The 11385-nt window shown below is 47.2% G+C and overlaps 1 protein-coding gene across 3 annotated transcripts in view; it reads right to left on the reverse strand.

The window, feature by feature from the left end:
- Positions 1–6408: 6408 nt before the first annotated feature.
- Positions 6409–11385, reverse strand: part of LOC135823270 (MBT domain-containing protein 1-like) — a 13442-nt gene continuing 8465 nt past the window's right edge. For 2 of the 3 annotated variants that reach the window (XM_065336124.1, XM_065336126.1), the window contains 4 exons: positions 10535–10781; positions 9596–9672; positions 9041–9151; positions 6410–7119 (listed from right to left, as the gene is read on the reverse strand). In XM_065336124.1, the coding sequence (XP_065192196.1) occupies positions 7027–7119; positions 9041–9151; positions 9596–9672; positions 10535–10781 (528 nt within the window). In that variant the 3' untranslated portion in view covers positions 6410–7026. Of the gene's footprint in view, positions 7120–9040; positions 9152–9595; positions 9673–10534; positions 10782–11385 lie in introns of all 3 variants that reach the window. The other variant, XM_065336125.1, reaches the window with a different exon arrangement.

An 11385-nucleotide genomic window follows, 5' to 3' on the forward strand; every position in this document is an offset into this window, starting at 1 on the left:
ACTATGGGGAAGTCTAGAGCCAAGGGAAAGCCCGGACGATCTAAGAAAAGGAAAAGAACGTTCTATGGAGTGTCTCAGGCGCCGAAGGCTCCCTCTGGTGAAATTTCGCCTGCAAAACAAATTCCTGACTTGCCACTGTCTGATGACGACCTTGAAGTGTCAGCTGAAGCCACGTCTTCAAACAGCGATAGTGATGGAAGTGGCGGTGAAGTCGACAGCAGTTCCTCCGACAGTGACTTGGATGAAGAGTGTGAGGAAGGGGCGCATGGATTTCGCCTGATTGATCTCGAGTGCCTTCAGCAGCTTTTGTCAGCTGCAGTTTGTTGCAGTGGCTGTAATGGCGCAGTCACGATCAGCGAATCGCAACGGGGAGGCCTTGCATCATGCCTGGAGCTTTCCTGTGTTAACTGCGGCGACATAGCAAGCGAATTTATGTCCAAGAAGTTCAATCGGGTCTGGGAGGTGAACAGACGAGCAGTATTCGGAATGCGACTGATTGGCCGTGGACGTCAATCAATGGTAAAGCTGGCGGGTGCACTGAATATGCCATCACCTATGAGTCGGTCGACATTTTACAGCCATGCTAAAGGCCTGCATTCCGCGTCCAAGAGCGTCGCTGAGCGTAGCATGACTGAGGCAGCTGAGAAAGCAGTGTCCGCAGCAGATGGGGGTAGCGATATCGCTGCTTCCTATGACGGTACCTGGATGCGCCGAGGATTCGCATCGCTCTTCGGAGCCTTCACTATAATTGCATATGATGTCGGCAAAGTGGTGGACTGCGAAGTGCTTTCAAAGTTTTGCCACAAGTGCACGCACTTGGCGTCTAGAAAAGAGAAGGGAGAGCTAACCAAAGATGACTATGATCGACAGATTGCCGAACACGATTGCTCAGTCAACACCACTGTATCAGCTCCTGCCATGGAGAGTGCAGCCGCCAAGACTCTGTGGGCCAGGTCCTTTGAGAGCCGCAAGCTGAGGTACACCACCTACATTGGTGATGGAGATACCAAGAGTTTTAAGGCTGTGCGTGACGCTTGTCCGTATGGGCCCGAGGTGCCTGTAGTCAAGGAGGAATGTGTCGGCCACGTTCAAAAACGCATCGGTACCAGCCTAAGAAAGCTGAAGAAAAACCTTGCGGGCAAGAAGCTTGCTGATGGGCGCACTATAGGCGGACGTGGTCGCCTCACGGATGCCATGATCGACAAGCTGCAAGCCTACTATGGCATGGCTGTGCGGAACAACAGCGGAGACTTGCAAGCCATGGCCAGGGCCATATGGGCATCCCTCATGCATCGTGCATCCAGCGACAGTAAACCTCAGCACCAGTATTGTCCGCCTGGAATTAACAGCTGGTGTAGATGGCAGCAGCAACAGGCAGGTGGTGATGTCTACGCCCACCACAATATCCTGCCAGAGGCAGTATGGAAGGAACTGAAGCCGGTCTACATTCGGTTGTCCGACCGGAGTTTGCTCGAGCGCTGCCAGAAGGGTGCTACGCAGAATCGCAACGAAGCGTTCAATGGACTCGTGTGGCAGTTGTGTCCAAAGACAGGCTTTGCATCCGCTCCCACTGTCCAGATGTGCGTCTACCTGGCCGTGGCCTGGTTCAATGATGGAGGTGTGGCAGTGAAACGCGTTCTGGACGAGATGGGCCTCCCTACTGGACACCATACGACACGTCTCATCAAGCTGCTAGACCGTGAGAGACAGGCACATGCTGCCAGAAAGAAGTCAGAAGAAGGGAAGAGGTCACGAAAGAAGCGAAGGAGGATCAGGAAAGGCATCCAGGATGAGCAGCAAGAGGAAGAAGGTTTGACATATGAAGCTGGTGGCTTCGACTAAGTTCTAGTAAGTTCTAGTTGGACAGACATACCTCCATCTGTACTTGCACAGAGCACTTTTTTTCTCCATTTTCCACTGAGTCCCGTACCTCTTAGACAGCGTAGCGAAGAACCTGTAAGTCACAGACCCCATAAACCATACATTTTTGGAAACTGTGAGCATTTATCAAGGTGCTAAGTGTCATGGATTTTTATATTTGTCTAGTAGCTTTGAGTAAAGTGCTACTGATCGAGGACCTAAATTTTGCGCGATTGCATGATTTTTGTTTGACAGCTTGAGTACTTTGTTCTGAATATGATTTCAAAATTCCGCTCCACTTAGCACCTAGGTATATGTGAAGGAAATCCTGTGGAGCACTCAGTTTCTACCCAGCTTCTTTCTGCGTTTGCATATTGCGTCTAAGGTATTGGTGGTACGGCATAATCGCAGATTTGACTATTGTGTCTGCGGATTCCCATGTGTGAGCTTGATTTATACTTCATTGGACTTAGTGAAATACACTGGGTATGTGGTCAAGATTTGAGCAAAATTCATCAATTATTATGGAAGTTACGGCTGTGTTCATGCGGTCGGGCCGCGAACCCAGACTGCCACCTTAAGGCAAAAATTAAAATTTCACCAGTTGTAGTCTTCGGGGTGCTGAGTCGAATGGTCTTGGTCCGAGGAAGCTGAGACGCTCCCTTCCTACTTGAATCCCAATCGAACTCGCGCACTTCCACCGAAACTGGGTGACTGCGCCCTACGAGATGGGGATTTGTATGCAAAATGTCACTAAAAGCGCCATTTCGTTCTTATAAAAGCACGGATGACCGCGATTGGCCCATATGTTGTAGTCTTTGGGACGCTGAGTCGACTGGTTTTGGTCCGAAAAGGCTGCGATGCAGCGTTCCTCCTTTATTCCCAATCGAACATGGTTGAAGAAGCGGTCACGTGGTCCTGGGTGCCCAAATCACCTGGTCACCACGCCAGCAGGTGACAACTTTCACACCAAGGTTCAACTCGGGTTCAACTCGAGTGACAGGACTGCACCCAAAAAAGGTCAAACAGGCTAGTAAGTTGTACCCTGCAGGCACGGTGACCAGGTGACTGGTGTACGCAGGAGCACGTGACCGCTTCTTCAACCATGTTCGATTGGGAATAAAGGAGGAACGCCGCATCGCAGCCTTTTCGGACCAAAACCAGTCGACTCAGCGTCCCAAAGACTACAACATATGGGCCAATCGCGGTCATCCGTGCTTTTATAAGAACGAAATGGCGCTTTTAGTGACATTTTGCATACAAATCCCCATCTCGTAGGGCGCAGTCACCCAGTTTCGGTGGATGTGCGCGAGTTCGATTGGGATTCAAGTAGGAAGGGAGCGTCTCAGCTTCCTCGGACCAAGACCATTCGACTCAGCACCCCGAAGACTACAACTGGTGAAATTTTAATTTTTGCCTTAACTTCCCCTTTAACTGCTCTATAAATGTACATGTAATAAACAGAGGAATCGAGTGTTGCTCCCTACGTGGGAGCTCGCGCTTTGACTCACCACTGCCATCCAAAACACACGAGATGTCCATCAAACCTTCCACTCGGCAAACCTGCAAGAAAGCACTACTCCCTGCTCAATACACAGTGTTTCGGGGAAATCACACTTCATGACATCAGTTGAACTTGGTTAGGCCGAGGAAGATTTTTTCTGAAGAGCACCACTTATAGTGATCTCCAGACCAAACAATCACCAGGGATACAAACTTACAAAGACGCTCCATTTCCAGGTCGACAAACACCTTGTGAACACCAGATAGCAGCGTGAGTCAGTGTCGCTCATGGACGTGCTGAACAAACGCTGAGGACCGTTGGCCATTCACAGCGTTGTTGCTTCCACACCATCTAATTCGCAAGCCCGCGCCGGGGACGACAATGTGAAGAAGAGGTTGATACCACTTCAGCGATACGTAGAGAATTGTGTGTTGCTCCCTACATGGGAGCTAAAATGTTTTAGAGGCAATGTTCATACACTTGTACAAGCCAGTGTTGTGTGTACCGAAGGAAAGCGTTATCACCCTCAAATAATATATTAAATACTGGTAATTGTTTACAGAGTGGTATGGTGCGAGTGTGGTGAGTGTGATTGTCACCCCCCCCCCCCCCCTCCGTTCACACTTCCGCCTCCCGTCTGTTCAGGTTTCGCTTTGTTTTGCTGATGCTGGTGATTCACACAATGTCATGCATGTTGTTACCTGCTGAAATAATTGTCCCCTGCTGAATACATGTGGTATAATCACCTTTTCGTTTCGCTCTTTTTTCCCCTTCTTTCACTTTTATTTTGTCCTTAGGCCATCATTTTTTATATCTACATGTATGTTTCGCGTCGTCCGCACGCATACGTTTTGCCTTTTTTTCGGAAAAAATAAAAAATCGAACATACACAGTGAGTGTACGATTGTGCGAATCATTAGTGTGGACTGGTTGCATACGGCGAAGCTGGGATTCAGAAATGGCCTCGAGGCCAGCGTTGGTAAATCGTTTGTTCGGCATCTGCGAGCAGTATTCTATGAGCTTACACCAGACCGCATCGATTGCCTCAAGCTGAGAGCCTCCGGGATGCGTCGTTCCGGACCTCTTTGCACCGCTGCTGAAGTCTGAGTACAATAATCCAGCGAAGCATGGGCACCAACGGTTGCCTCCTCTGTCCAAAGTGAATATTTACTCATGCTGATAACCCAGATGTTGTGCTTGGATGTAGGATTTTTCTTTCGAATGTACACCATGCACGAGCTATTGTGCTATATACAGTTCTAGCTAATTCTATACACCTCTGATGAGCCTTTTTATTATTTTGCAATTTTTTATTTCTTTCCACCTCTCGCATATGATTCTGGAAGTTGAGCTGACGCGAAACATAGATATAAAAAATGATGGCCTTATACGATTTCTGAAAGGAAATCGGGTGGACACACCCATTCCCATTACCATAGCGCTGCACATCCGAACCAGTTCCGTTATTTTACAACGCTTCGGCATTTGGCCATCGTCAGGTAATAAGAACAATGAATACAGTTCAAGCCACACAGGAGCACTATACGCAGCGTGTAGCGCCAAAAAAATATGCGAGTTATGTCACCTCTATGCAGAGGTGGGGGGGGGAGGGGGGGGAAGAGAGATTCAGAAGGTGCAACTGTCTGTGCACATAATTACGGAGAAGAAGCAGCAGAAGGTAGCGCCATTGTGCTCTGCGAAGTGAGGGTGCATGTCAAATAATATGGTGTTATGTAGAGTGCAGCGCCAAAAAAGATGCGAGTTATGTCACCTCTATGCAGAGAGAGAGGGGGGGGGGGGAGGGAGAACGTGCAACTGGGCACATTACGGAGAAGAAGCAGCAGAAGGTAGCGCACCATTGTACTCTGCGAAGTGAAGGTGCCCGCGAGATCCAACACTTCCCATGCCTAACTGCTATAACCAGGGACGCGACGAGGCGTCAGGAACAGAATGGATTTGAGTGTCTCTGCATAGAGTATGATTATAACTCGAATCTTTTTTTGGCGCTACAGTCTGCGTTTATATACTGCTCCTGTGTTACTTCCACTGTATTCACTGTTCTTATTACCTGACGATGGCCAAGTCACGGTGCCGAAACATTGTAAAAATAATGGAACTGGTTCGCATGTGCAGCGTTATGGGACTGGGTGTGTCCACCCGAATTCCTTTCAGAGATGAAGCTGCAGGAAGCTTCAGCCCTTCTTCAGATTATTATAAGATTTGTTTCAAGTAGTCTGTTATATCATCTGTATCATGCCTGTCATGATTGTCTGAAGCTATTGTCTGTGTTGTGGTTGACTTCACTCTTTAGTGCTATTGACTGGTCTTTCGTACAATACCTATTGATGTCTAGAGACAGACTGTCTAGCCTTCCCCTAGTGCTCTTATTGATACACTATCCAGCTGTCCAGCGGCTCTCCTTCCACCGCTCTCTATCTTGCTATACTCTTCTTCACAATCTATAAGTTCGTGTCTTCTTTACAATAAAATCAGTTCAGTGACTGACGGGTTCGAGATCACAACATAGTCTCCATTCCATTGTTACATAGATTCACTGATGAATTTAACAAGAAAACAGTTCTGACCAAATCCTCTCTTTCCTTTTCCTGTCCCTCCAGGAAATCGCGATTCCACGGACGCGACAATTTTCGCGATTTTGGCCCAAACCCGCGATTTTCTGAAAAATCCGCGATTTCCCGCGTTTTTTTGTTGTTTTCTGCACATCTTTTGACATTTTTCTGCACTTTTCACGCAGTATACAGTGCTTTCCATGATCCTGCTCGTAGGTTATTTCCACAGTACGCAAATAGCGATTCTAAGGATACAACAAATTTCGTGATTTGGCCCAAATCCGCAATTTTCTGCCAATAATTCCGCGAGTTCCTGGCAAGTTCCGCACTTTTCGCCGCATTTTTTGTTGTTTTCTGCCGCAATTTCTTGCGCAAGTTTCCGAGGATTTTTCCCGCAAATTCCCGCAGGGACAGCTTTTCGTTGTGTGCCTTCATTCGATCATCGTTTCACATTTTACTCATACATGTCGACATTTAGGAAAATGCTTACAGTGCAAGTAGTCGTTCTTGTTGCTATAATAAAACTGCTATCTCCCAAATGTTTGTATACTACTACAATTTTTGTTTCTCTCTTCCAATGAACAAAGTCAAAACAATTTAGGTGTACGATGTGTGATGAATCTATTATCAAACTCATAATCGTCCAATGTATGGAATTCAGACATCTCTATGGGTGGCATTCAAATCAGCTTGTCTTTCATACATATACCGGTACTCATACACACACACACTTGAAAAAGGCATCAAAAGCGTTTCTGCTGTAACTCTGAGTTCAGCGGTTTTTACCGATCATCAGACAGCAATGAGTTGCTGCGGTAACGGCGGTGGCTGCGGCAGTGTCAGCGGTAACGGCGGTGGCTGCGGCAGTGTCAGCGGTAACGGCGGTGGCTGCGGCAGTGTCAGCGGTAGCAGCAGTGCTGGAGCTGGTGGTCTACTTGGCTGGCTGAGCACTTCTCTATTGAGCTGGATATGCAGGCACAGTGGTGCAGCACTTAGTGCGCTGGATGCTTGGCAGTCCTAACATGGCCTACTTCTACGGGAGAGTCATCAAGATTAGGTTTAGATTGTTAGATGTGCCTTAGCAGGGTCCCTTCAAACTGGCCGGAGTGAACCACGCCTCCGGCGCCTTTTCCAACTGGAAACTCCGCAAATATCCATCCCACTTGAAACCGTCTTGCCTCGAGTCTGGAGTACAAACAAGCGCACACATAACGTACTGCTGTCTAGTACTTCAAGTAGTGTCTTGGTGTTTATGTCACGCCCATGCGCTTGCACACACACATGCACACACGCGCGCACGCACACACACACACACAATCCTGTCTTGGCTATAAATACACGTACCACAAAGGGTATGCAGGTAGCGTTGGTGAAATTAATAAAATGAAATCACATTGGACCTATTCAGGACTTAGTGTACTTCCATCAGTCCGCCTCGGCTTTATAGTGCTATTTTCTCAATCCCAACACATAATGGTCTCTCTGTTGCAAATGTCACTTCAGGTTCACTAAACATTTGGCGGTGTGGCCCATCTGGCTGAAAAACTTCAAAGTAATCTGTAAATTGCTGCAAGGGAGTTTGTCAGTCCTTAATTAAAAGGCTTATCAATGTTTTTCTTCTATAAAAGCTATACACTCAGGAAAAATGTGGGCACAGGTTATGCGATCGAGTCCACCAACTAAACCAGATTGTGAACAGTCTCCTTGGCTCACCATCTGAGTTCTTATAAACTCAGCCTCGCATTTGTTCGTGATTGCCTTCATCAAGATCGGATAGAAACATGCACAGAGGAGAAAAGGTAGCTGCCTGCTCAAAATTATAGTCAAAGTATGTGCTTGCTGGTGAGCTGATCTACTCACCTCCCACCGATTTAGGAGCTGCATCTGCGCCTTGATCCTTGAAGGGTGGGGGCGTTCCTACGGATGCGGAAAACTCGGTTTCCAGCCGAGTCTCACGCGAACCGTGATTTTTTTAATTTTTAATTTTTATGTGCAGTACCTTGTACTGTACTACCGTAGTGTGCTGCAAACGTGTAGCGAGTGTTTTTCCATCAAAATGCAAGAGAACAAACAGTAAGCTACACCCATTTAAACTTCACTTCTCAACTCCAAAAACGGTCTCTTCACTGCGATTCGAACCAAAATCAAAATTAACATCACGCCAAATTTTCGGGCCTGGTTTGGAGTTGAGAAGCGAAGTTTAAATGTGCAAGTGGCTGCGTTGGAGTTTGCGGACAATTAGAGATGTTATATCCAGGTTACTTTAAATTGAAATTGCACCTCAATAGTACACTGGTGTTGAGAATAGTACACTGGTGTTGAGAATAGTACACTGGTGTTGAGAATAGTACACTGGTGTTCAGAGACCTAATCCAACTCTCAATAATTATGCGCATGCCTTGCAGCCAAGTTGCAGGGCACTCCGCAATGCTGTTGGTGGCAATATCGCAGTAATAAAGCCGATCAGACCTAGGAGAATGGACATAATGTTGGCTGGCGCTACCAGAATTCTACGATTTGCAATGGATGTTGTATTTCTCGACGGCCGAGCGCAGCGAGATAGGCGAGAAATGATTTCTCGCGAAATATGTTTAGTTGCAAATACGGCATCTGGTGTGTTCTTTATTGTCGCTTCTTTTCCTGACTTCTTCAGTCAGTTTTGAGTCTCACCAGTGTCCCTGCCCTCCCACCCTTCATTTCTGTGCACGTTATCATTGCTTTTTATCACTTTTTGCCGTGATGTGCTTGCCATGCCTACATGATGCCTAATCGCCATTGGGGATATACACCCGGTTTTTCCCTCACAACTGCGTCCGTCGGCGCAAGGGTTTTTTCCCGGCTGGCTCGGTCCAGAAAAATTAATCTGACGGTCCCAGGTGGTTCTGCATCATGGCCTATTTCTGCTATCCACTGGCACGCCTATTCTATCTGAGACACTCTGTTCTCAGTCCTTGCTTTCATACCTCACTCGTTATCCGGTTCACATCTGGCTGCGGCCAACTACCTTTCACTTTGTGTGTTGTCGCTATTGCTGTCTATGTCTCTGTGTGTGCCAGTATATGTGGAGCGAGAAGGACACAATACAAGCCTGCACACACTCTCTCACCTTCTGCACCGCGGCCACACAGATCGATGTACGACTCTTGCGGCCCTTTGCCTCCAGTCTCATACTTGGCTTGAACTGAGGCTGGGCCGGTGAGCTGTACTGTTGCAATTCCTTAAATATAAACAATGAAAATGGAGACAAATTTTCCCTGCGTTCACGATCAACAAAAATTCACCGATTTAATTCACCCTGAAATACTTTATGCATAGGTTTTGGATATTGTACAAATGGATAAAGGAGATACAGTAAAACCAGTGACTGACGACCACCCCTTGGGGCCAGAGATAGCGGTCTTTAGTGGCAGGTGGTCCTTAGTTAGAGGTTTACACCGCTCAACCATATACGAATGTGAGACCGTCCGTGCCTGGCGAAGTGGTCTGTAGTACCAGGCTGGTCGCTAGTCACGGTGGTCTTTAGTTACAGGTTTTACTGTAGTACCAGGCTGGTCGCTAGTCACGGTGGTCTTTAGTTACAGGTTTTACTGTAGTACCAGGCTGGCCACTAGTCACAGTGGTCTTTAGTTACAGGTTTGACTCTATGCTAGAATCAGCTCACCGTGAAAAGGTAGGTCGGTACCGCACGTGCATTCTGTGACTTAATATACTCGGACCAGATGAAGCAACCCGTCAATCCTGACCAGCAACACGTGAGAACAAGTCGAACACACAATACACAAAAACACTAAATCTACTTATCCAGCAAAGCCTAGAAATCGAGAACAGCAGGCCATTGACAGAGAAAGATAGGAAAATTGGACTCAATACTCAACTGGTATTAGCATTTTGTATTTGTTTTCATGGATTCTCCTCAGGCCTTGGCCGAATTCGGGGGAGTCTCCGTCAGATGGGCAGTAGAAGAAATGAACGCCAAGTCTGGCAAAATATCCGGACTCAGCATTGAAACATAGGTGAAGCACATACACACTCGCACACACCCGCATACACATGCACATACACACAGACCTTTGACCTTTGGTGCCCATCGCCAGAGGCGATGATAGCGATGCTACAGCAGAAGCCGTAGCAACTTGTGCTGGGATTTCACCATTCAACAGCTTGCGAGGCTGAAGAATTGACCGCCACTATTCAACCTGGTCTACATCACAGAGCTACGAAGTGGCTTCTTCTGGCCAGCGAATCCCTACTTTTTGGCCTTTTTCATTTTTTCCCACACACACATCACACCACATACTGGCTGTTGGTAACCACCCAGGAGAATGAAAGAAAAGTCAGGAGGAGTCCGAGAAAGAGAGAGAGAGAGAGAGTGTGTGTGTGAGAGAGAGAGAGACACACACACACACACACACACACACACACACACACACACACACACACACACATACACAAACACAAGCACATGTGCATGCCTAAAACACACACATGGATGCATGTGCACGCACACAGACACAACAACAACAATGACAACAACAACAAAATCGTGAGAATATAGAATTCAAGAATACAACAACAATAAGCAACAGCAGCAGTGACATACCAGGGGGTTTACACAGCTCCAGACCACTTTGACCACACCAGCCGATTGGGTGAATGTCTGGTGATGATCGTTCACACCAGTAGTCGCCGTCATTGCTTCGGCCGTCAAAATGGATGAACAAACGGCCTTCCTGGACCTGAGCTATCGATGCCACGCCGTATGCTGGTTTTGGCCCAGGGTGTGCGGGGTCCTTTGCTTCCAGCTTCATACTCTTCATGAAGCAAGAAACTCGCGTGCTGCCTTCGTCCTGGACAAGTCATATTGCAAATATCCTTCATCAGCGAAAAGGGCCATTTTCACTATCTTAGCTGCCTGACATAAGTAACCTCAACAGCATTGCAATAGTGAAGATGAACTGTGCTTCTCCATTTTTCGGCAAATGTCTTTTAGTCCTGGAGAGTTTCTCCGCCGTCAGCTGTATCTTCGCTTTCTGTTACTTGTACATGCAATGGTTTCAAAGCGAGAGACCACAGGCTTTGGGCTTCTTTTAAAGCATACATGCACGCGGTGTGTGAAGACTTAAAAGCAAGCTGTCCTGTCACCACTGTCCTGCCGCAGAACTTCCAAAATGTTGGGAACCGTGAACATGCCAACCATGGCTCGAGGATACGCTAGAAGTCTGGGCAGAACTACTGTTTTCGAATTGCATTATAAGGGGCTTCACTAAGTTAGTAGTATGTCGTCTGTTGGTTGCCCTGTGTGTGAAGCTTTTCAAGAGTTACCGAATTTTTCCCGAGTACAAGCCACACTTAAAACACTTGTAATTCACCCAAGAAAAGGCCGCTGCGGCTTTTACTAAGTTACCATGGTCAAATGAATTGAGATATACGTTAGGCGCGCATGAGCAGTGC

The sequence above is a fragment of the Sycon ciliatum genome, chromosome 8 (assembly GCF_964019385.1).
Source record: "Sycon ciliatum chromosome 8, ocSycCili1.1, whole genome shotgun sequence".
NCBI classification, from domain to species: domain Eukaryota; kingdom Metazoa; phylum Porifera; class Calcarea; order Leucosolenida; family Sycettidae; genus Sycon; species Sycon ciliatum.